This window comes from Schistocerca piceifrons, chromosome 4, assembly GCF_021461385.2.
Source record: "Schistocerca piceifrons isolate TAMUIC-IGC-003096 chromosome 4, iqSchPice1.1, whole genome shotgun sequence".
Classification (NCBI taxonomy): Eukaryota; Metazoa; Arthropoda; class Insecta; order Orthoptera; family Acrididae; genus Schistocerca; species Schistocerca piceifrons.
In genome coordinates, this window is record NC_060141.1 from 263217106 (window position 1) to 263244903 (window position 27798).

At 38.3% G+C, this 27798-nt stretch overlaps 1 protein-coding gene across 1 annotated transcript in view; it reads right to left on the reverse strand.

The window, feature by feature from the left end:
• Positions 1–27798, reverse strand: part of LOC124795276 (calpain-C) — a 449990-nt gene that overhangs the window by 24173 nt on the left and 398019 nt on the right. Inside the window, exons 6-15 of the mRNA XM_047259222.1 lie at positions 25873–25947; positions 20460–20629; positions 15038–15210; positions 14763–14857; positions 14398–14511; positions 14145–14263; positions 13976–14021; positions 9528–9654; positions 9387–9445; positions 4328–4475 (exon numbers count right to left, since the gene is read on the reverse strand). Of these exons, the coding sequence (XP_047115178.1) occupies positions 4328–4475; positions 9387–9445; positions 9528–9654; positions 13976–14021; positions 14145–14263; positions 14398–14511; positions 14763–14857; positions 15038–15210; positions 20460–20629; positions 25873–25947 (1126 nt within the window). The remainder of the gene's footprint in view (positions 1–4327; positions 4476–9386; positions 9446–9527; positions 9655–13975; positions 14022–14144; positions 14264–14397; positions 14512–14762; positions 14858–15037; positions 15211–20459; positions 20630–25872; positions 25948–27798) is intronic.

Here is a 27798-nt window from a genome sequence, read left to right on the forward strand (position 1 = left end):
AGGAACCATCCCGGCATTTGCCTGGAGCGATTTAGGGAAATCATGGAAAACCTAAATCAGGATGGCCAGACACGGGATTGAAACGTCGTCCTCCCGAATGCGAGTCCAGTGTCTAACCACTGCGCCACCTCGCTCGGTCTATTTATTTATTTCAAAAATACACTGGCAGAGAAAAAATAAGCTATGTGGAATTCCTTCCATTTAGACTTGAAAATGTGAGGATTACTGCTAGGTCAGAACTGCCTTTAATTCTTGTGGTAGCTTAATGAAAATGGATGCAGTAGAATACTGTACACATTTCTGCACAAGAGTCAAGGAGATGCAATCTGTATGCAGTTCGGATTTATGCCTTAACTTAGTAAAAGCAGTGAATTTTTGTAAATAAGTTCATATTGTTAACAAAAAATGATTTTAAAGAAAATGTATATTAAGAGGAAAATGTCAGAATTCCCAGAGTCCTCAACAGGAGTTGACAACAGGTTTGTGCACTTACACCACATATTGCTTGAGCTGCCCCTTTTATGAGCCAAAACTACTCTTTGGGAATGGGAATCCCAGAATATAATGTCGTATGTCAGAAGTGAATGAAAATACTCTAAGTAGACTAATTTTCATGTTGGACTATCATTTACTGCAGATACTGTTCTAAAGCTGTTCTAACTGCATTCAGTATTTAAATAAGATCTCAAACATGAGCTTTTCATGTCAGTTTACTATCTATTTGTACAGCTAGCAATCTGGAATATTCAGACTCATTAATCATATGCCCATTCTGAGTAATCAAAATATCAGTTTCAGCTGAATTGTGGTAAAAACTGAGTCTTAGTGTAATTACCATCACTTTATTTTCTAAAAGCTATGAATTTGTGTCTTTAATTGCACTGTTTGATACATCACCTATGTTTCACTCAATGTCTTTCATTTCCAAGCTAGTGTCATCAGCAAACAGAAATATTTTAGAATCATCTGTCATGTTCGAAGGTATATCATATATTTTTTTTTTTTTTTTTAGAAGAAACAGTAGTAGTCCCAAACTGACCCCTTACACATCCTGTCTTGACCATGCCCCAATCACACACATCACAACTCTGCTCCTCCTCTTATTCCTTAATGGCCCAACTTCTGCAGTAATATTTAGTAATCAACACAATCGGACACCTTAATTAAATCACAGAAGACATCTAATGTTCAGAACTTTGTTCAATCCATCAATATCTCACAGAGAGAATAGAATGCAGCATTTTCAGTTGTTAAACCCCTTTTAAAAACAAACTGTATGACTGATGGCAAATCATGTGAACTGAAAAACCACTTTTAAAAACAAACTGTATGACTGATGCCAAATTATGTGACCTGAAATAATCGGTTACCCTTACATATATGCCTTTTCATTAATTCTTGCAAAAACTGATGGCTTAGAAATAGGTCTTCAATATTTGTTTTCACCTCCCAGTTCTTTTACCTATTGTATATTGCCCATCTTTCCCTATAGCCCACACATAACATCCTGAGAATTTCAAACATCTTTAACCATTTTACATTGCCTAACACTTTTTCTAGGGTGACAAATCCTATGAAAAGGTCTTGATTTTTGTTAAATCTTGTGTCCATTACGAAGCATGATGTCAGAACTGCCTCTATAGCAACATTTTCCTAAAGCCAACAGATTATCATCTAACACATCCTCAATTTTGTTTTCCATTATTCTTTATATTATTCTTGTAACCAACTTTGATACATAAGCTGTTAAGCTGATTGTGCAATAGTTCTCACACTTATCTGCCCTTCTTGCCTTCAAGATTGAGGGAATGATATTTTCTAAAATCTCAAGACTCAAACATTCTACAAACCAATTTGAATAGTCATTTGGCTGCCACTTCTGTTCCTTCCCTTAATACATTATTCCAACCATACACGATATTTGATTTTCATCTCCCTTTACATACATAATTACAAATTTAATATCCTCATATACTTTCTCCATCTCTTCATCTTCCACACACAGTGGAAAGCCTGGGATGGAATCAGAACAATATTGTGAAAAGGATAGATTGCTACTAACCATATAGAAGAGGTATTGTGTTTCAGTCAATCACAACAGAAAAGACAGCTATTCATTTGTGCTTCTGGCCAAAAGGCCTTCCTCTAAAGTAGAAAAAAAGGCACACACATTCACACAAGCAGAGCTCACACACACATCTTCTCCTTTAGATGAAGGAGTTTTGGCTGGGAGGTCAAATATATAGTTGTCTTTTTGTTGTGCCTTCCTATAACACTATGTCTCCTCTGTATGGTGAGCAGCCATCTATCCTTTTCACAATACTGTTTTCATCTTCTGCTAGTGACATCGGCATGTATACTTAAACTATAGTTGTTGGTGCTGCTTTTCCTGTTGATTGTGATGGAATAATCTGTCATTGAACTGTTAACAGTAATTCACTCTCTGCCCTACCTCCCTGTCCATGAAAAACGCCCACTCCTGTTACACCATTTTCTACTGCTGTTGATATTACCCCATATTTGTCCTGATCTTCTTTACATTTCATTTCACTGGCGTCAACTCTAGCTTGAATCTGTGGATTTCCCTTTTAAGACTTTCTAGCTTCCCTACCAAAATTCCAGCTTTTGACAAATGTCCATGCCCTGGCTCATAGAATGTTACCTTTTGTTGGTTATTCCAGGACACTTTTTTTCAGTTACAAACCACATATCCTATGGATACACAGTATTTCTCTTTAACTCAGTGGTTTATATTGCCTTTTTTGTCTTATGTTACTGTATACCTTGACTTGTTCCATATCCCTGAATATTCTCATTCATTACTGTATCTTTAGAACATGATGGGTGGATGGATGGATGGATGGGTGAATGAATGAAAGGTTTTTCAACAGAAAATGCCATATATGCTTTCACCAGTCAAATTTTGAATGATCTGAATAACCGAACACCTCCCATTGGGATTTTTTGTGATCTCTCAAAGGCTTTTGATTGTGTAAATCATGAAATTCTGCTAGACAAGCTCAAGTATTGTGGCATGAGTGGGACAGTGCACAAATGGTTTAATTTGTACCTAACTGGAAGAGTGCAGAAAGTTGAAATAAGTAGTTCTCGTAACATGCAAAGATCAGCACATTCCTCAAACTGGGGAACTATCAAGAATGGGGTTCCATAAGGGTCAGTCTTGGGTCCTTTGTTGTTCTTATTATATATTAATGACTTGCCATTCTATATTCATGAAGAGGCAAAGTTAGTTCTCTTTGCTGATGATACAAGTATAGTAATCACACTTGAGAAACAAGAATTAACTGATGAAATTGTCAATACTGTCTTTCAGAAAATTACTAAGTGGTTCCTTGTAAACGGACTCTCACTGAATTTTGATAAGACACAGTACATACAGTCCCGTACAGTGAATGGTATGACGCCATTAATAAATATAGACCTTAATCAGAAGCATATAGCTAAGGTAGAATATTCCAAATTTTTAGGTATGTCCATTGATGAGAGATTAAATTGGAAGAAACACATTGATGATCTGCTGAAACGTTTGAGTTCAGCTACTTATGCAATAAGGGTCATTGCAAATTTTGGTGATAAACATCTTAGTAAATTAGCTTACTACGCCTATTTTCACTAATTGCTTTCATATGGCATCATATTTTTGGGTAATTCATCACTGAGGAATAAAGTATTTACTGCACAGAAGCGTGTAATCAGAATAATAGCTGGAGTCCACCCAAGATCATCCTGCAGACATTTATTTAAGGATCTAGGGATATTCACAGTAGCTTCTCAGTATATATACTCTCTTATGAAATTTGTTATTAGCAACCAAACCCAATTCAAAAGTAATAGCAGTGTGCATAACTACAATACTAGGAGAAAGGACGATCTTCACTATTCAAGATTAAATCTAACTTTGGCACAGAAAGGGGTGAATTATACTGGCACTAAAGTCTTTGGTCACTTACCAAATAGTATCAAAAGTCTGACAGATAACCAACAAGTATTTAAGAAGAAATTAAAAGAATTTCTGAATGACAACTCCTTCTACTCCATAGAGGAATTTTTAGATATAAATTAAGAAAAAAAAATATTAAAAAAAAAATAAAATAAAAATAAAAAACACAAAAAAAAATAAAGTTGTTATATTAACTTAAGTATGTTGTTAAATTAACGTAATTATGTCATGTATTGGAAAATTCGACTCGTTCCACATCATTACAAATATCGTATTCATGATCCATGGAACTAGTATTAATCTAATCTAATCTAATCTGAATGAATGAATCAATCAATCAATATTTCAGTAAAAATACAGACTTACCAACTTCCAAAAGGGCATCCCTTAGCCTTTCTGCCTTTAATATTCCAGTTTTTTCCTTTGTGTGGTTCTTAAAGGCTATCTGCCAGTATTTTAAGCTGCACATGAGATCTTTAAAATCATTGAATTTTAATCTTCCACTACCCGATGTCTGTCTTTGGTTAAGAAATATATACAGATGTATATTGCAACTTAAATAATGCAAATTATTGATTAAATGAACGTATGCCCATGTATTTTATAACAGTCTATAATAATTCCTGTCTACAGAACAAAATTTTTAATTCTGAAGCTGTCCTAATAACTACACACTCTATGCTGAAGAAGAGTACAGTACTTACATCTATTTTATAAAATGCTATACAGTTATTTAAGAATAAATTGACAAGTAGGTTAGGAGGACAAGTTCAATACAAATGTCTAGATGCATTAGTGTTGCAACATGTAGTTCCGACAGGCACACAGAAGTCTGAAACAGAGGATTAAAGCTAATGTCTGAATTAGATTCTAATACAAATGCTTTATAGTCTTCATTATTATACAGAAAGCTGAAGAATGGGTGCAAGTAAGTGGATAGATAGCATGTACATCTGTTCATGCACCTCATTCTTCGAAAAAAAAATCTTGTAGTAGTAACAATGGAAACATCACAAATGTGAGAATGAAAAGGATAACATTAAATACATGCAGGAAAATGGTTTGAGGAGGTCTTCAGAATCTCACCAAATGTTGTATGTGTTAACCACTACCGCATTTACCATTTCCTTTCATTTTGGAAAAAAGATGTTTTTCTTAGTTCAGTTTTTATGGTATATGCCATATTTCTCTTCCATTCAGATTACATAAGTTGTCTATGTTGATGTTAGCCTTGTTTTAAATATAGTATAAAGTGTGTAGTATAATGCAAATACACACATCCAAAAAAGTTTTGCATCGCACTGGTTCCCAGAACTCCTGAGAATAGACCTTAACTGTGGATATTGTATCACAGACACAATCCCTTTGACTGTTCAGAGGTGTTACTAAACCTGCCCAAAGATATAAACAACCATGCATGAGCAGCACCTATTAGACAGAGGGGTCCGACAGCCGATCAGTTCTAGTCATTTCACCAGTAAGGAAGCACACGGCTTGTCTGTAATTCAACCATGCCTAGACTGTCAGTACCATGATTTGATCTTGTCTGCATTGTTACTTTGTGCCAGGAACGACTCTCAACAAGGGAAGTGTCCCCAGAAATTGAGGAGATAAAGAGAGACAGGAACTGTCGATGACATGCCTCGCTCAGGATGCCCAAGGGCTACTACTGCAATGGATGACCACTACCTATGGATTATGGCTTGTACGAACCCTGACAGCAATGCCATGATGTTGAACAATGCTTTTCGTGCAGCCACAGGACTTTGCACAATAGGCTGCATGATGTGCAGCTTCACTCCCAACATCCACGGCGAGGTCCATATTTGCAACCACAACAACATGCAGTGCAGTACAGATGGGCCCAACAACATGCCGAATTGACCATTAAGGATTGCCATCATGTTCTCTTCACTGATGAGTGTTGCATATGCCTTCAACCAGACAATCATCAGAGACATGTTTGGAGGCAGCCCGGTCTGGTTGAACACCTTAGACACACTGTTCAGTGAGTGCAGCAAGGTGGAGGTTCCCTGCTGTTTTGGGGTGGCATTATGTGGGGCCAACGTAATGCCGCTGGTGGTCATGAAAGAGGCCATAATGGCTGTACAATACGTGAATGCCATCCTCTGACCGATAGTGCAACCATATCAGTAGCATATTGGCGAGGCATTCGTCTTCATGGACGACAGTTCGTGACCCCATTGTGCACATCTTGTGAATGATTTCCTTCAGGGTAATGACATCGCTCGACTAGAGTGGCCAGCATGTTCTACAGACATGAACCCTATCAAACATGCCTGGGATAGATTGAAAAGGGCAGTTTATGGATGACGTGACCCACCAACCATTCTGAGGGATCTATACCAAATTGCTGTTGAGGAGTGGGACAATATGGACCAATAGTGCCTTGATGAACTTGTGGATAGTATGCCATGACTAATACAGGCATGCATCTATGCAACAGGATGTGCTACTGGATATTAGAGGTACTGGTGTGTACAGCAGTCAGGACCACCACCTCTGAAGGTCACGTTGTATGGTGCTACAACATGCAATGTGTGGTTTTCATGAGCAATAAAAAGGGCGGAAATGATGTTTATGTTGATCTCTATATTCCAATTTTCTATACAGGTTCCAGAACTCTCGGAACCGAGATGATGCTAAACTTTTTTTATGTGTTTATTTTAGGAGTAAAGGAGATCACTCACCAAATAGCAGAAGTACTGAGTCATCAACAGAAATACATAAAACATAAGGAAAACTGCTTGCTTTCAGAATAAAATTTTTATAAAAAATAGTATAAATACCAATAAACTCACACGCATGCATGCACACACACCTACGCTCCTACAGTGTGCCAGCTGGACACAGAACTTTGGGATTTCATTTCAGCAGGTGGACTTGGCTGGGCATGGGGTTGAGTCAGGTGTGGTGAGTAGAGGGAGAGGGAGAGAGAGAAAGGAGTCAGGAAGTGCAATTGAGGGTATTTAGCTAGCATCTCAGAGACTTGCAGCAGGTTTGCTAGCTAGGAATATGGGAGGGGCAGGGAGGCGGGTGGAATGGGGGTGGTGGCAGCTATATGGGCTAGGTATGTGACGCACAGATACCAGATCTGGTGGGGATGTAGTGCATGAGGAAGGTACATGGAGATGTAGATTGGGAGGGATGATGGGACAGAGAAAAGGGAAACTGCTGGGCACAGGGTGTGGAGACAATTTTTTTTATTTCTTCATTTTAAAGGTACCTCCTTACATTATTATGCTGATTTTTCTCAGTTGTTGTTTGAGCAAACTGTTCCACAGTGCAACTATTCTTTTCACTTTTAATCCAATCCACCTCCTTTACTTTTTTTACATTCTTATTAAATTCAAAATATTTGATAGTTAGGCACACAATTTACTCTCTTTTCATATCTACAGTGTGCTCCCTAGTATTAAGTTTTAAGTATGACATCATTCTCTCTTCCTACAAGACTGATTGTGTAACCCCTTTCAGATCTTTTTAATCTAAAATCAGTTTCACAGTTTCATAAAGCCACTTTAAATTTTAATAATGTCATTAACATGACTGTCATCATAGACTTTTTTCCTCTATACATTTCTGAAGATGATGGATTTGTTACCAGTCTTTGTATAATGGTGCAGAAAGGAAAGATAGATAATTCTTGCATGTCAGAATGTACCATAGTCTTCTGTAGGCACTGTATACATTTATTGATGGTGTGGGGACAAATGTGACAAGTAAAAAGCTGCAGAAAAACCAGTGGTGATCATATAGCAGTTCTTTATAATTTGTCCAGCTCAAACAATCTTCTGAATGCGCTCTGTTTTCTGGTGTGATCTGGTATTCTTTCATAATATTCAGTGCTGTAGCTGCAGGCAATGGCATACTGTGAGCAGAGAGGAAGTGCTGCCTAGAAGGCAGAGTGCTGAGCTGGCATACAGTATGCCACCTAAGGCAGCATGATGCCTTGATCATGGGCAGCCAACAGCATCATGTTTACTGTGGAAGTTTGCAGCATCCGAGCAGTACAATGACAGCATTGCACAGCACCAAAGTCTGGACTGAAGCTGAAGAGCAGGGGTGAGCAGTTGGCACAGCACTGGCTGCCCAGGCTGGGCATGCAGGCAGAGGTCCTCCATTTATGGCCCAGTGACAGCAGCATTACAGTGATTGCTCTGGCTGAAACAAACTGCATGTCACATACTTCCCTGTGGGCCAAACGATGATCAACATATTCAACCACAATGAAATACTGTTGCTCCCTATTGATTTCACAGTAACAGCAGTGTTTCTGGCTCATGCCAATTGTTCTGGGCTGGTTGACAACCCAATTGTCATAATCAGTTGCAATACCTCCTGCAGGGTGGCCCAGTGTAGTCTGTCAACATGGAGACGATGCAAAGCTGCTGAACACACATTCCATTGGCCAGTACCTGTCTTTGGTGTGGCCTGATTCCTTTACACTTGTAATGATAACCTACAAGATAACAGCAAAGTTCTTATTACTTTAAGCATCACTTAACATGTCTTATAATCATCTGTTTTATGCACATTGGGCAATGAATAAACCTCACCAATCTGAGAACTCAATGTTTTGGCATGGTAAGGTTTATCACAGTCTTTACACATCCCCGTAGTTGAAAAAGACTAGTCAGTCAATACAGATTGCAAGCAGCTACATTTGTGTGGTGGTTGTAAGCTTCTGTAGTGAAGCATAATTAAAATTTGTTCCATAACATGGAAATCAAAAGCTGTCACCTGTTGAGTACTGCCATGGATGTAGTTGAGGAAAGTAACTTGTAGATCCTAACTGACACAGAACTCTGTAGCAAATGAGTAGTCAATATGTCAATAGATCCTTGCTATTTACTCGGTACTCACTTTTACACAGATAAGGAACACACATATTCACAGATGATATTCTGATGTGCGGTGCACACCAATATTACACAAGGATTATCACTGAAAGTGAGTCCCCTTGGACCCCAACCTAGTACTTCAATCTCTTTGTTAGCTGTGTACATCTCAGTATGTTGAATATTTCTTTATGTGAGTCTGCCTTATGAAATTTCAAACACACAGTAGCACTCACGTTCAATGTGTTCCGATTAAAGACTAAATTGCATGCAGCATTACAAGCCTTGTTATAAAATTACCACCAAAATTTTGTTATTATACTGTAATACTGGAACACAACAGTATGGAAAGTGAGAAGAAGACCTGTATCATATTAAGGTTGTGCTTCTCACTGACAAGTCACATAATATATGCTTATTTGACACTACACAGTGAATTATGTTTTTGAATTTCTTGTTCTTAACATTTTGCCTATTACTTAGGTAAATTAAATTAGAAGTTTATCATAATGATGCACAAACAGTCCATATTTTACACAGGTTTCTGTGTCAATAAAGGATACATCTAGTGTAAGAACCACTTGTCTGCATACTTCCATACAAGCACAGCTCTTGATGTAATCTGAAACATTTTACAACACAGTTAGAGAAAGGTCAGATGCGTAGAACTCAGAACATTCAAGTAATAACAAGATGGTATTTACCATTTGGTAAGCAAGCATCTAACAGCTCTTGTAATTCAAATGCATTAACAGTCCGATGCTCATCAGCCAACTGAAGAAAGACAGCTTCATATTGGCTGAAACTTTTTCCATCCAGTAAGGGTGGTGCCTACAGGAAAGAAAATGTTTAAATGAGGTAACTGCGATATGAGTCAGTCAATGTGAGATTGTAAATATGTTTGGATTTCATGCGTGGTACTCAATCTGAAGAAGTTTGATATTCATATTACTTAAACTTAAACAATTTGTACACACAGTTAGGCTTGGAATAATATAAAAAATGCTAAAGAACACTTTTTATATAGTATGTGAGTTATGTAAAGAACAAAACACCAAATAAGGTAAAAAAAGGGGAAAGAACAAAACCATCGGTAAATTACTTTGTGGCTTTTTTTGTTTCCATGTGTTCTTTTGCTGCTGTTTTTCTGTCATTTGCTGCTTCTTTCTTTTGTCTTTGTTGGTGTGCAGTTTTGCTTCATCTACACTTTTCATTTGTCTCTGCCAAATACACAGCATTTTTTAAATAGCTGCACACTTCATAATAAAGATGCTACCAATGTAATCTTTTCTCAGTTTAATCCTATTTAGGTGATCCCCATGTGATACGCTTTAGTCACAAATGCACTAAGTGCATCACTGCAGTAGTCTAAGTAAATCTAACTTTATTACTGATATTTCTTTAAACTATTTCTTTTCCTATTTTCCTCACACAATTCCCCTGGAACCTTTATTCAATTATTTATTTAGAATCTTATACTAACTGCTTATGCTACAACTCTTTCCCTGCTGTAACATTCTGAATTTTTGTATATTAATTTCATAAGATTTGTAATAATCTGTTGTAATTGATAACACATTTGTTATGAACACTTTGTTTCTGATTCCCTTTGAATCATCCAGACTAGTTCTCACCATACTGAAACATTATTTTATTTGCCATAAATAATGTTGTTGAAAGCCTGAATCTGTGTAAATATAGCTTCAGAAAACATATCAATGCAGTAGTTACTGATACGATCCAGTTATTACATGCAAATAAAGTATATGATCAAAAGTATCTGGGCACCTACCAAAGGACATTAATACAGGGTGTATCCACTCTTCACATTTACAATGGATTGAACACTGCTGGGGATGCTTTGAATGAAAGTTGTGACTCAGGGCTAGGTCAGTCCATTTCAGAAATGTTCAGACCCTTCCACATTTAGTGTTTTCTTAATCACAATAAGGGGAATACACCCTAACTACAAAAAACACATCCATACCATGTGTTGGCACAACAAATAATGGCAGATAATAGTCTCCCTGCATTTGCCAAACCCAAACCTTTCCACTGGATTGCCACAGGGTATAGGATGAGCCATCATTCCAAATCACTCATTTCCAGTCCAGTCCAGTCCAGTGGCATCATTCTTTACACTACTTCAAGTGTCACTTAGCACTGACAATAAAAATGAGTGCTTATGAGAAGATGCTGAAGCATGGTACCGCCTTCAACACAGTCATTGTGTTAGCTGGACTGCTGTTAGCACTTCAGAACTTGTAAGCAGTTCATTCCACTGATTTCATGTAATTTTTTACAACCATTTTCCACAATTCTCGACAGTTCCAGTCCATCAGTACACGACTTCTGCCTGTTCTTGGTTTAGCTGTGGTTATCCTTTCAAATTTCCACTTCACAATCATGTCACCAACAGTCAATATGTGTATCTTTACAAGGGTTGAACTGCCCCTGATGGCTACATTACTCATGTGATACCAGTGAATAGCAAATGTTTGTAGTCATTGAGTTCTACTGACTGACCCATTCTGCTTTTACTGCTTCTCCACCAACAACACAATACTTCCTGCCTCCTTATACATAGGTGGGTCCACTCTCATGACATGTAGTGGTCAATTCCATTCAGAAGATGACATCTGAATACTTTTGATCAAATAGTGTAAGTTGACAATTACCTGCTTCAGGTAATGTTCCTACAAGCACAACTTATTACATGAAAGTGCTGACGATGAAACATCAAACTAACCTACTATATTAATATTGCTAGATATATTCCCAACTCATAAGCAGAGGTAGAACTTACAACTTATGTGAGATGCAAATCTAAAAAGTAGGATATCCACTTACCTGTATTTCCTATTATCATTTTCTTTAAGCCAACAAAACATATATTACATAATTTTTCTGGTGCATTTTTATTTAAACTTTCTTTAGATATAAATTATTCTTAAGATTGCCTCTGAAGCATCACCTTCCAGTTCTGGCACTTTCAATTTTACACCAATACAAGCTATAATTATTAAGATTTATTTATGTATTTATGTACAACTTACTACAACCTTATTATTCTAAGGTGGTTCATTATACACTGTATACTTTACATTTCTTTCAATATGAGATTGAATGTATATATTAAACATCTACTTCTAAAATCTAGTCTTATTAATAACAAAATGTAGAAATTAAAGAAAGCAATAAGACAGAAGTAGAAGCAAAAGAAAAACCAACAGAACCCTCTGTCCTTATTCTGTTATTGTGGTAAACAGAAGTCTTGGAATAGCTCAATGAAAATATTCAGTTTTGGAAAATATAACAGGCTAGATAAAAAAAATCTAGTCACAAAGCAGCAGCAGGGAACTCACATACAAAAGTTATAGAAAAGTGCAAGCTTTTGGAGCCAGTGGCTCCTCCTTCTGGTAGAAGGGAAGTAAGAGGGATTTCCTAAATCTCACTGGTTTCTCCTTCATCTTCCTTCCTTCCCACTCAACTCATCTGCCAGAAGAAGAAGCCAATTGCTCGAAAAGCTTCAGTCAAATGTCTGAATTTCTGCAGAAGAATGCCAGCCCATTCTTCCTCAACAGATGAAGCCAAAGAAGGTAATTATATTGGATGCTGGAATCTGGACCAAAGCTGACATTCTAACTCATTCTAAAGGCATTCCATGGGGTTCAGGTTGGGACTCAGTGGTAGGCCAGACAATTCCAGTAATGTTCATATCCTTCTACATTTAGTGTTTTCCTAAGGGGAGCACACCCTAACTATTAAAAACATTCCCATGCCATAACATCACCTCCTTCGTACTTCACGTCTGCCAGAAGAAGAAGAAGGAGCCACTGGCTCTGAAAGATTGCACATTTCCAAAGCATTTTTATGTGTTTCCCCATGGCACCAGTTATGAGTAGATATTTTATCTGTCCTGTTATAACATATTTTGGAATTTCTCAAGTTTAATGGCCATACAGTTCTCTACATCTGAATTTATCCCTATGTCAAACTATGGCCAAATGATTCTGCAGGGCTTAAAAGCACTCAAGCCTTTTTATTAGCATTTGAGTTCCTATGTCTAAAATTTTTTATGTACAATTTAAACAATTGTGTATTCAAATTTAACACATCAGTAATTAGCTTATTCATCAACAGCCCATTCTCAATCAGCACTATCATCATCTAGCTTAAAATGTCCAATGAGCTTACTTCCTCATTTTTCCATTCTAGAGGTGGTTCTGCTGCTGTTGTTCATTTTTGTGCATACACTTTAATCATAATTGACAATATCTCTATGTTCCATATTGTAAAACTCATACTGCAGTAAAGTAACTTCCATCCTATGGCATCTTAATGTAAAGTACTATGAAGGACCACACGTTCAAGTGTCCCTATTTCTCCACAATTGTTGAGAGCTGCTGCCCATTTCCTTATTCTGTGTAAATATGTGGGGTAATGAGTTGAGTCATTAAGGCACAAGTGTAGTCTGTCTTTGCCACTTGGGAAAAGTTATACAGATGCCTACAGGTAATCCTGTTTTTCCAGTCAGACTGTTATTCATTTGTTCTCCAAGCTCAGATTATGCTACAGATATTTACCTCTTTAATCATTTGCCCTTGTTTCAGTCTGCCTTCATGTAACTAGTGGATTCTGCTCTACATCATATTTGTCTGCTGAGTCTGAAAAGTATACTCCTCTGCACCCATCTACGGCTGAACCCACAATTATTGAATCCTAACCAATGTGATGTTTGACTGGCTGTAAAGTTAACTATGACACTGAAGAAGCCGTCATGGTACACCCTAATAACATGCGACAGTAGCTGGCAGTTCATGTTACTGGCTGACACAAACTTGTGCATAATGATTCGCTGCTTTTTCTGTGGATAGCTTAATATGTGTCATAAAATTCCTCCTTTTATTAGATTGGACTTACAGAAGTTTGCACACCTTGCTGCTTGATATGGAGGTTCTATTCATTTTAATCATGGAGTTTCCTGTCAAAGTTAGCTGGTATTTGAGTAGCATGTACATTGTTTTGCATGCTTCTATGGATGTTTACTATTCAAACACTACCATCACAACTGCCTGAGCACAGAACCAGCCCTACAGTTCTTAAGATACTGAATTTATGTAAATAACTATGGAATGATTTGCATTCTTACCTTGATAATTGCTGACTTAACTAATGATGGGTGAATGTCCAACAACCTAGAAAAAGAAAAAAACTCATTGGAACTTAATTCTGAGAGAACATTTCATATGCCTTTCAATACCAATCAAGAGAGGTTCTAAAATTTAAAAAAAAAGAATACTTTAGCATTCTTTACATACTTTAATTTCAGTGGTTTGCTGGAATAAACCCTTAGTGTGAAGCTTGACTCTTGACTTGGTTCAAAAGTAGTTGGTAATACAAGGTAACCACCCTGCTCAAGCTGACATCTGTGGCTGACCTGGGAAGATAAATATTGAACAAAATTAAATTTCAGAAGTGTTTTAACTTCAAATTTCAAATAGCACAAAATACTTTTGAAACCATCAATGAACTCTTACACTATCAGATAAGTGGCATAAGATTACAACAAACCTGTCTGCTATTTGTATACTGGGAGTTCACAAGGGATTTATTTTTCTTAAAAAATGTCTTCCCAATAGTTTCAGTGCTGTTTTTTGGTAATGAGTATGCTGTAAATCCTATGACCTGCAGAAGAAAAATAAAGTGATATGCTGATGCTGCACTTACATGGCATCAAATAAGTAATTATTGCAATACATTACAGTCTAAAGATGAGCATTATCATAGCAGCAACAGTGTTTGAAGAGACACATTATCTTGGTAAGAATCAAGGAATAGCTTGGCCTAATCAGAAACAAATTGCTGTATGAAAACTAGTAGAAGTTAGAAAAATAAGCTAATCACTGATTTGTGATTTGAAAGAACTCTTGTCTTACCTTTGGTTCCATTATACTGTGTTGATTCAAAGAAATTATAACTTCTTCCATCTCACTCAGTATGAGATGTAACTGTGGATTTATGTGGAAAGTGTCTGTAATGAAGAAGGGAGACTTATTTCTTGTTTCATATTTAGTGTAAGTTTCAATTACTTCATTATACATTCATTAAAGATAGTTGGATTTTAAAGTTATTCAGCATAAATTCACAATACACAATTGCTTATTTTAAAATTTTTGCAGTTGTTGGTTGCAGGTTAACATGAAAGCCTTACCAGGATTATTTCGGCAACCACCAGCAGTTACTCCTCTCCTCCAAGAGCCCTGATAAAGTCGCATTTGCCATGTGTTTTTATGATGAAGTGATGGCTCATCTCGACTTGTATCACTGTCCAAATGGACAACCTCCAGGTGTGTAAATGTCTTCACAAAATCTGAATAGGATATCCTGGAAAAATGGACATAATGAGAGTAACTTACATTTTAAATCAGAGTTACACAGCATCATTATGTATTATGTCCTTCAAGTCATTGAGTTCACAAGGATTTCAACTCTGTAAAGTCATATGTTCTAATGAAAGTAAGCTTTTTTCCCCAAACATAAACATGGTGATTCCAGTTGTGCAAGCTAAGCAATTCGTGGTTTTCATTTTTGGTCTTCAAGATGAGAAATACCAATTGATTGATTAAAATTAATAAAAATTATTTGGTCACATTTTATTTCACTGTGGGTAGAGTATGTACTTGTAATATAAAAACAAGTAATCTTACACTAATGTACCAATATTTAGTCTACATAACATATTTAAAACAAAGAATTGGCAAATATTATAGTAATTTTATACACATGCATCTGTACATTTACATTCAGGATTTAAAGTTATTTACATACCTTTTCATTCAGGTCACTACTGATTGCTTATTACTTGTCGCACGAGGTAGCATTTTCATTGCTTATAATAGCATGTAGCTATAGTGCAGATCAATTGGATGGCAGTTCTGTTCACTGGTGCATCACTGTTTATATTGTAAAGTGATAGTGGATATGTTTTACTTTAATGAGAGACTAGAATTTGCTATCATTCATGAAATGGCTATAAAGGAGTGTCTTTGGATGAGATATTATCAGTATGTGCAGACTGGGATGCCCCTAGTGGACACACAGACCTGCAGGTAGTGCGGAATGTGTGTGGTAATTATGATGATAAATAATCACTCGAACTCCCATCACTTTTATTCTTGCAGAATATACACAATGTGTGTAGAATAGAGTGTGTATTACAGAGAACTGATCTGGCTAAGATACAGTTGTTATTGCTGCGGTAGGGCCATGATATTATTAGGGGATAGAGCCAGGGGTTCTACGTCCCCACTGACCTTCTGTCTTTCCATGTGTAAGTGTGATTGTACAGGTCATCTTACAAGACAGTAATAGACAAAAATACATTGCTTTATTAGTAATGAAACACAGTGAGAGTAATTTTACAAGAATAGTAGCATTAGCTTTCTATGTCATTCGTATATGTCATCATTAACAGCATCACAAATCCTGTACATGATATATTGCTGATTAAACAATGGAAAATCCAGGATGGAATAATGACACTATTATGAAAAGGATAGATGATGTTTTCATGTTTGGTTTGCAGGGCACTCAATTGTATGCTCATCAACGCCCAAAACGAATAGATTTCTGCTCAACATATAGTGAAAATGTTGAGTTGCAGATGGGCACAACAAAAGGACTGCTAAACTAGAAAGCTTTCAGCCAAAAAGCGTTCTTCTGGATTAGACAAAACAAGCACACATTCTTGCAAATACAACTGTCACACACATGACCACTGTCTCTGGCTGTTTGTTTTCAACATTCACTGTCGGTCTACTCCCTCAGGTTTCATATTGTTTCAAAATGGTTCAAATGGCTCTGAGCACCATAGGACTTAACTTCTGAGGTCATCAGTCCCCTAGAACTTAGAACTACTTAAACCTAACTAAGCTAAGGACATCACACACATCCATGCCCGAGGCAAGATTCAAACTACGACCATAGCGGTCGAGCGATTCCAGATTGTAGTGCCTAGAACCGCTCGGCCACTCCGGCCAGCATCTTGTTTCCCCATACTTCATCCGTTCACCTTTTTTGTGATTTTTTCCATGTATTTTGGTGTATTTCTCTATGTTATTTACGAATTTTCACCTATTTTTATCATCCACTGTGGATCCTTGCTCCTTCCACCCGTATCACTACAGAAACTTTCCTTATCCCTAACCAGAACCCAGTCCCACATACTGTTCCTACATTGTTGCTTGGCTCATGGAATCCTCCCAGATGGCCTTACCATCAAAATTACCCATCTCCGACTGCAACACTTCCTCCCACAATGACATACATCCGTTCAGATTCTGCCAGTCCTTAACTCTCACCAACATATTCCTGCAAAATCACATCAATCAGGCTCAAACCTCCTTGCAATGTCTTCTCTCCATCCGTGAAATTCTCCTACTCTGCAATATCAAATTCCTGCATCCCACCTTACATACAAAAACCCTTGCCCTCCAGGAACTACAGCAGCATGCTCAATGTCACCCAAGAAAACTCTCCAACTCATTCACTTCCCACTCCCACTTTGGACTACCACTATCCATCACTTCTACAACAGCTTCCAAACCCTCCCCACATTCATTCATAGCTGACAGATTCTTCCTTGAAGACCTGCTACATTTACCCCACCCTCTAAAACTCCATCTGACCACCATACTGAATCCAGAACCTAAGCAGACATAAAAAACAGTCATGAATCTTTCTTCGAAAAGCCTCAGCCCCACAGAAAAGTCAGTCCTTTCCAAAGGCCTTACCTTTTGCAGCAGTCCCAAATTCATATATGCTGGACTTTTTAAAGACCTTCTCTCCTTCTCCTGGTCCCTATAGTGGAAACTCTGTTTTGCCACCCACCCTACCATCAAAGGCTCCCAAAGACCAATGTAAAACCTTGGCTGGCTCAGTCCACTCCTACATCCACCTGTGATCAACCCCCACTGCCTCCAGATCTCCCCGTTAACTTTCCAGAATTTCTTAACCTCAAACCTTGCATCACCTACATTTTCCAAATCCCTCAAAATGGAAGCTAACTTTACATCCATAAAAATAACCACAATTCACCACCTAAAAACTGATCCCAAAATTATAAACCTAATTTCTGGGAAAGGCTCCACCAGTGTTGTTTTGAACTGCAAGGATTACGTGGCAGAAGGACTCTGCCAGCTGTCAGATTCATCCACCTACAATCCTGGCCACAGTGACCTCACTCCTGATATCCTGCAGTATCTCTTTCTCTCTTCAAATCATTAGGCCCCCGTCAGAACCTCTCCCCAGAGCCTATCTCTCCCCTCACCTCTACCATTCCCCATGCCCCCACCTTCTACATGCTTCTTAATGTCCACAAACCCAACCATCCAGGATGCCCTCTTGTTGCCAGTTACTGTGCCCCCACTGAGGGAATCTCTACTCTCAGACCATCACCTTAGCCTATTACCCACAACCTATCCTCCTACATCAAAGTCATCAACAGTTTCCTCCACCAACTCTCGACAGTACTTGTTCCTTTACCACATGGTGTCCAGCTTGTCACTATTGATGCCAACTCCCTTTACACTCATATCCCTAATGCCCATTCTATGCCAACCCAATTCATGGGCCATCTACAGGGGTCCTTCCTAACCAGCTGGAATTCGAAATCTCTCACCTGGTTCAGGTTCATTGACAACATCTTTGTGATATGGATCAAAGATGAGTCTATCCTATCCACAGTCCTCCAGAACCTCAATACCTTTCCCTCATTTCCTTCACCTGGTCCTCCTCAACCCAACAAGCCACCTTCCTTGATACTGACCTGAAGATTGAAGATGGCTACATCAGTATTTCCATCCATATCAAACCTACCACCCACAAGAAATATCTCCACTTTGACAGCTGCTGACCATTCTATATCAAGAAGTCCCTTCCATACAGTCTAACCACCCATGGCCATCACATCCGTAGTGTTGAGTAGTCCCTCTCAAAATATACCAAGGGTCTCACTGAGGCATTCACAGACCATGATTATCCTCCCAATGTCATACAAAAAAAGATCTCCCATGTCTTATCTCTCCAGTCACCCACCATCTCTCAAAGTCCCATTGTCTGGCCACAGAGGAGCATTTCCCTCATAATGCACTACCACCCAGGCCTTGTGTAATGGAACTGCATTCTCTGCCAGGGCTTTGACTACCTCTTGTCATGCCCTGAATGAGGAATGTCCAACCACACTATCTTCCCCAACCCCCTACCCCCTCTCACAGTGGTATTACACCACACACCAAACCTACACAAGATCCTCATACATCCCTACACAACCCCTTCTCCCAGCCCCTTGCCTCATGGCTCATATCCCTGTAATAGACCTACACGTTAGGCCTGTCCATACATTCTCCCACCACCACCTACTTCAGTATGGTCACATGCACCACCTATCCCATCAGAGGCAGGGCTACCTGTGAAACCAGTCATGTGATCAAGTTAACCTGTGCTCCGTTCTACATGGGCATGACAACCAACAGGCTATCTGTCCGCATGAATGGTCACCGACCAACTGTGGTCAAGAAACAGCTGGACCACCCAGTTGCTGAGCACACTGCCCGACATGATGTTCTTAATTTTGATTATTGTTTCATAGCCTGTGTTATCTGGATCCTTCCTACCAACACCAGCTTTTCTGAACTGCGTAGGTGGTAACTGTCCCTGTAACATATCCTACATTCCTGTAACTCTCCTGGCCTCAACCTTTGTTTGTCATTGTCCTTGCCCATCTAGCCCCTTCCCTGTTCCCATTCCAGTGCTACACAACCTTCTACTCCACCAACACACCCACAGTCTTTGTCCTTTTCTCCTTTTGTGCTTTCCCCCCCCCCCCCCCCCCCATCCTCCTGCCCTCCATTTAACCTCCCAACTACACCTAGCTGCCCTACTCTCTCTCCATCTTGTCCCTGTGTGCTCTCACAAGCAGCACTTACTGCCCCCATTATGTAGAGTTGCTCGCAGTCTGGCTTTGTCAGCCAGAGACAGTGGTCATGTGTGTGAGAGTTGCATTTGTATGAATATGTGTGTGTGTGTGTGTGTGTGTGTGTGTGTGTGTGTGTGTGTTCTATCTAATCCAGGAGAAGGCTTTTTGGACCAAAGCTTAGTTGTGTAACTGTCGTTTTGTTGGGATTGTCTGTGACTCAACATTTCCGCTATATGGTGAGTAGCAATCCATTCTTTTCATAATGCTGTTGTGTATTACTGATTAGAGTTATCAAATCCCATACTAATGTTATGTGATATATAACAAACCAACATTTTAAATTTTTTCAGTGCAAACTTATGATACACTTTCTTGTCTGGAAATATATGCTCATACCATGTCACATGCTGTATACTTCACTGTACTTAATCAAGTTTGACAGGCAACCATCTTACATAAAGTATTGGATTTTTCTGGTTTTTCCTTTACTTATAAAAAGCATTGAACTAGTTGTCAAAGTGCATCAAATACCTACGAAGCATAAGATAACTCTATCATCTGCTTTACACATGTTCTTCACATTTAATTCATATCACATTCTGTACTTCATACTTATTTCTCTCATTACTTTCCAGGATTTCTGTATGATGATACTTACCAGAATTCACCTTCTCCCATGTGCCGCACATTGAGACGCTCTTTCTCACTGGGTGGTACCTCATCCCATTCTGGTGAATCCCTGGCCCATGCACCCACATACTCCCCACCAGGACCCAAGGGATTACGCAGGCGGACTAGTTGCACTGGTTCCCCATTAAAAGTTTCAACCTGCAAACAGTCACTTTGTTTGGTAATGAATACATGATACTGCATGAACTGAGGGACAATTAGATGGTAAGAAAGACAGAAAAGTTATACAAAGGCAACATTTACACCATCTAAACTGGGCTTCAGAATATGCTGACAACATTAACCCCTCAAAAGGTATTTCAGTTGCAGCAATTTAACTCCTTGTACACCCTACCTGTTACCTAAAATGAACTGATATCCATTCTATCCATCTCACTGTTAACAGAGCTCAAAGCTAAATGCAGATTATCTAATCTCTAGCAGACCAGCATCTCAAAATTATCAAAAGGAACCTCCCTTCAATTTGTAAATTGCAGTATATCAATCACTTCCTGGAGCATTTCAAATCCATTCCCATCACTATAGTCCACCTTTAAACTTCCTCTTATGAAACCTTTCTCCACACAAGCATCCAACATATATATGATTTCTCTGCTTTCAAGTAATATTTCTTGTAAAATCCACCTGATAGGTTGCAAAAACAAAACTCATTCACTATCATATCAACTAACTTCACCCTTACCGATAACTACTTCATCTGTCATGCGCCACTTCTGTGAACAAACAATAGCTGTAGCAATGTTAAAATGTAGGCCCACCTCTCACAACGTAAAATCGTTAGAAGTGAATTTCAAAGGAGCAGACCTTCCTCATTGGAATTACTCATGATGAAGGTTTGCTACTTTGGAACACATCAACACTTTTGCATTGTGAAAGGAGGTTGAGACTACATTTTAACATTGAGTTTAACAACAATGACCTTGCATCCATGACAGATAAATTCAATGAGTCTGGCAATGAGAACTGAGATCATCTCATAACATGACAATCGTTTCGCTTAATTCCACAGAAGAGCCATACCTTAAATTCTAGAAGTTCTGTTCCCCAATTTGTTGTAGAGTCATCATTTTTTTTAATGTATGTCATTGGCCTCATGTAAGTCTTTCAATAGTCTATCCCATAATTCCACAGCACAAATAGAACCTAGAGTTCAATATGGAATGCAAACCACATGTCATTTCTTGTCAATCTTCACATCACCGAAACGTTAAAGGTAGACTGGATTAGATTCCATGACCTCTCAGTCTCCATGTATGTGCTTTACCACTGGACCCTGAAACTTGACATTTGTCAGTAAAATTTTTGTGCTCTGAGTAGATGCTGAAGAACCACTGCTCCTACTCCCTTCAACAACTTAACTCTGTTCCCAAACTGAAACTTGTCTAGTCCTTATCCAAATCCTAAGATTTCTTCCTGGATATCAACTTCTATTTCATAGAACCTTACATACAAACTTCAGTCTGTATCAAACACACCAACAAGCATAAGTATCTCCACTATGACCTCATCAGTTTCCCTTCCCCACAACCTAGGTATTTGCTGTAAATAATGCACTGCAATGTGATGTACCTCAATACACATACCAGCATGCTGTCCAGGGCTTTCCTCTTTCCCTACTACTCCACTGACCTCGCCCCAGAAATAAATCTCTTGTGGTGCTGCTTAGAATTTTTATGTTTTTATCCTCCTGTCCGTTCCCCCTTTCATATATCATCCCACCTTCCTCACCAACTTTTTCAAGTCAGGCCTTAAAATCAGATGATCCTTCCCAGGTATAACCAAATGAATAATTATAAAAATTTTGAAAACTTTCTATAAAACTTTTTAAAACTTCCAAAATTTTCTATATATAGTCTCGCTAGCATTTAACTCTTTTTTTTTTTTCTTAACACAAAGTGATCACTTGTAGTACTGTAAATGAACTTACAGTGTACAAGAACATTGCATCAACCACAACATTCTTATTTTAAGTCTTCAGGTAAAATGTTTTATGTACAGCCATGACAGCAATTGAAACAAAAAGCCTGTACAGTGTCATGATATTTTTTTAAACCACTTAATTATTTCTGTTATAGTCAGTAACTGCAAGCAAAGATTTGTCACGTAAGCTGTACTTGAAGTACACTACTGGCCATTAAAATTGCTACACCATGAAGATGATGTGCTACAGACGCAAAATTTAACCAACAGGAAGAAGATGTTGTGATATGCAAATGATTAGCTTTTCAGAGCATTCACACAAGGTTGGCACCGGTGGTGACACCTACAGTGTGCTGACATGAGGAAAGTTTACAACCAATTTCTTATACACGATCAGCAGTTGACTGGCATTGCCTGGTGAAATGTTATTGTGATGCCTCGTGAAAGGAGAAGAAATGCATACCATCACGTTTCCAACTTTGATAAATGTCAGATTGTAGCCTATCGCGATTGCGGTTTATCGTATCATGACATTGCTGCTCGCGTCGGTTGAGATCCAATGGCTGTTAGCAGAATATGGAATCAGTGGGTTCAGCAGGGTAATATGGAATTTCCGTGCTGGGTCCAATGGCCTCGTATCACTAGCTGTCGAGATGACAGGCATCTTATCGACTTGGCTGTAACGGATCGTGCAGCCACGTCTCGATCCCTAAGTCAACAGATGGGGACGTTTGCAAGACAACAACCATCTGCACAAACAGTTCGACGACCTTTGCAGCAGCATGGACTATCAGCTCGGAGACCATGGCTTTGGTTACCCTTGATGCTGCATCACAGACAGGAGCGCCTGCGATGGTGTACTCAACGGCGAACCTGGGTGCATGAACGGCAAAACGTCATTTTTTCAGATGAATCCAGGTTCTGTTTACAGCATCATGATGGTCGCATTCATGTTTGGTGACATCGCGGTTAACGCACATTGGAAGCATGTATTCGTCATCGCCATACTAGCGTATCACCCGGCGTGATGATATTGGGTGACATTGGTTACATGTCTCGGTCACCTCTTGTTAACATTGACGGCACTTTGAACAGTGGACGTTACATTTCAGATGTGTTACAACCCGTGGCTCTACCCTTCATTCGATCCCTGCGAAAACCTACATTTCAGCAGGATAATGCACGACCGCATGTTGCAGGTCCTGTAGAGGCCTTTCTGGATACAGAAAATGTTCAACTGCTGCCCTGGCCAGCACATTCTCCAGATCTCTCACCAACTGAAAATGTCTGGTCAATGGTGGCCAAGCAACTGGCTCGTCACAATAAACCAGTCACTACTCTTGATGAACTATGGTATCATGTTGAAGCTGCATGGCCAGCTGTACCTGTACCCGCCATCCAAGCTCTGTTTAACTCAATGCACAGGCATATCAAGGCCATTATTATGGCCAGAGGTGGTTGTTCTGGGTACTGATTTCTCAGGATCTATGCATCCAAATTGCATGAAAATGTAATCACATGTCAGTTCTAGTATAATATATTTGTCCAATGAATACCCGTTTATCATCTGCATTTCTTCTTGGTGTAGCAATTTTAATGGCCATTAGCGTAATTAGTAAAACAAAAAACAAATATACAACATTTTCACAGTGGGCAACTTGTCCAAACAGTAAAGATAAGTACACTGGCTGACATGTGATTCCCCTTGTACTCATAGCTACAACAATACCTGTCCCAGATATCCTCCTCAAACCAACAAGATTTGTATTCTCATCATCCTCCTTTTGCAGCGTACTTTCCAAACCTTATACCACCCTAGACCACCACACCTACCATAAGATTTCTGACCTTACAGCCTCACCTGCTGTAAAATTTGATTCACACACTATCATCAACAGCAGCCCTATGACTGAAAAAATGTACAAAACTATTCACGTCATTTATAAGCTGACCTTTACTTGCTGCATTTGCAGTCATAACTACTGAGAAACTCCCTAAGTACGACCACCATGAAACAAATCGATATAGATGAACTGTCTACCTTCGAGAATTCCAGTATTCAGTTGCTGAGCAAACATTATTGCATAACAAGAAATCTGCTGTACCATGCAGACTATATGGATCCTCACATTCTGTGCCATTATCCTCGAACTCCAGAGAATGGAGCTTTGTGTCCAGCATATACTCTTATCCTATTATACTTCCCTGCTTAATTGATTTTACTCTCCCCCTCCCCCTTTTTTCCTTCCTCTGTAACTGTTTTTTACAATGTTCATTTATTTGTGTCTAGGTTTTCCAAGGGAGATGGACCCTGTGCCAAGGGATTTGGAGTGAATATGGCATAGGGATGGAGTAGGATATTGCACATACATTGGTTGAGTGGTGAAGTACCACTTTAGGAGAATTGGGAAGGACTGTGGATAGGATGTTACTCATTTCTGGGTACAACGTATAGATATCACCAAACACATACATGCTACCACTTTATAACAGGCAGGTTACCTACTAACTACAATGTACCACATGAGAGGGTGTAGTACATATGATATGCATACGTATCATTTTTCTGTAAGTCAAGTAACATACATTTATGTGTAACACTTTCAATATTCACATTCTTGTAGCATTTCCAGTGGCTGGTGATGTGAGGGAAAAATATGAACAGAAGGTCCAACAAACCATCTGACTTTTTCAGTTGGAAGGAAAATTGCTTCAAACAAATGGCTCTGAGTACACCTTTTATTGTGTCTGATGCATTACGGATGCTAACATGGTCTGTAACGAAAGTAGCTTTCAGTAAATGAAGCGCATTTATTAGATGGAAAATCACAAATACAGACAATACTAAAGAACCTAGGACTGAAATCTGATCAGCATGCAGATCACCCACCCACTATCGGAAATTTTCTGATAATGTGTAATTAAAAGTTAATAGTTGGCAATAATTTCTTATTTAATGCTTTGTTTATGTGCCTTCCACAGACCCTCATTAATTCCATGAATTTTAGTTACTTCAGTTACACCTCATTATGTACAATGTCAGATACATCAATCACCAAGTGATCCATGAATAGTTATGCAATTTCCAAGTAATGTGATACATTGTGTCAGTTGTAGCAAGAAGATTCTAAGAAAACATTATAGTTTTTCAGAATGACATAACATATTATGCCATGCCATTATTATTGCTAAGAATGAAGTACTAAACACTAGGGTCCACAATCAGATACTATGTACTATAACCTAATTGTGATATTATTACAACTAAACTCACAGAAATACCACAAGAAAAGGGATGTGTACAACATATACTTATGAAGTACAGTGCAAATATAGCTTGAACAACCTTTATGAACTGAAATGTGTTGCCAATATTGTTTATTATCAATATGAAAAACTTACAGTACTCATAACAATTTCATCATTTATCAGACAATTATAAATAGAAATAAACTACTAACCCTTTCGATGGCATATAAGCGGTAATTGGTTCCAATGTGTATTCCATTTGCAAGCTTTTCAACTTGATTCCGGACCTATAAAATAAATAATTCCTCTAATGACAATATGTTTTCAAACACAAGCTATCTTACACAGCAATTGGTGAAAGTGTGTTATGTACATAAAAAAGAATGCAGATATAGCTAAATGTTAACTTCAACAAAAATACTAAAAAATATAAAATACTGTTTCTTGGTCTGGAAAATGTGCATAAAAATAGTAAATAGGGATCAGAATGTGGACTTTAAGCTAGAACTCTAAATGATACTTTAATTTTTTTAATGAACCAATTACAATTTCATATATTAAACAATGGAAAGTTCAGGCTGGAATATATATGTAATTCTTTTTTTTTTTATCCTTGTTGACTGTGGTGCATTAAAGATTGAAAGTGACAAAAACCCGTGGATCCATGCCTGCAACACTATAAAATATACGAAGATTTTGCAAAAGGTCATTACACAGTTGAAATGAATATGGTACATAATCATGAGCATATCAGAAACTCTACAAACAAATCAAACACTATTTGGAACACCATAAATAAGAAATAATCAAAAATAAGAAAACACATGAGAACATTATAGCAGTACTGAATAATGAAATATTACCGTACTGAGCCAAGTGAAACAGCAAACATATTCAACAGCTGCTTTATGGAATGGGTAAAAATTTAGCACAAATAAATAAATGTCTAAATCAGCAGCCAATGGAAAAGAAGGTTAACACCTGTAAATTGACAATGTTTATCGTTGATGTTAGGAGGGAAGAGACAATTGAGGTTGTCAAAGAACTACAGAGAGAACAAAATAAAACTGGAATGGAATATTTTTATAAGACTGACACAGATTCAACCCCTGTTAATGAACAAGAGAACTGCCATCATAGAAAATGTTGAAAACCGTGATTTCCATGCACCAGTTGGTTGCTTTTACATGCCTATACATGCACGACTCCTGAATGCTTGCTCCCAAGTGCTTCACTGCATCATTATGTTTGAGAGAGTGAGAGACCCATATGTATTTAGTGATCACCTCAATGCAACACAAAATGGTGCTCATGATAGTACAGTGTGTGTTCATTGTTGAGTGTTACATCAAGCACAACCCAAGAAAGATGTGTGCAGAAACATTTGTGCAAGAATTCAAGACTGGAACTGTTTTGGCAAAATCTCCAGCAAAGTCTGCAATGCAAAACTTAGTAGTAAAATGGCGTGAAATGGTTATGTGGTGTATAAAAACTGTAACCATCCAATAAAGAATTCACATGGCAGAAAACTTTGCTTATGTGAAGGAAAGTCTGCAACAAAGTCTGACAAAATCTAATCACCATTTATTGGTGCAAGGGGGGACTAATAGATCATTGTGTTAAAATATTATTAAAAAGGAACTGTACTTATACCTTTATTAATTAGCTGTTGTGCATGAGTTAAAATGTCCAGGTGAGCTACATGTTGAGTTCTGTTGATGGTTTCTGAGTGAAGTGGGATCAGGACTTTTGGACCCTCAGTTTTTTATTGCTCAGATGAGGCCTAGTTCAGCCTGTCAGGGTACGCGAAGGCTGACAGAATGTGCACCATTATGAATTGGAAAATCTCCATGAGTACTTCAGAGATAAACCCAAGATTGTGTTTTGTGCGCATTGTCTGGTGTCATCATAACATTATTCTTTTGCCAAACTGTTAATACTAATTAGTACATCCTGAAACTGTTTAATCCATATGTGGGTCAATTCGCTAAAGAGGAATGCAAGTGTGAATATTTTCAGCAAGACTTAGCAACAACACACCTCACCTTGACAACCTAGTCATGAGTGCATGAGGTGCTTGTTGAGTATGGGTCAACCACAAAAGGCTTTGCAATCACTGGCCACCTTGATAGCCAGTT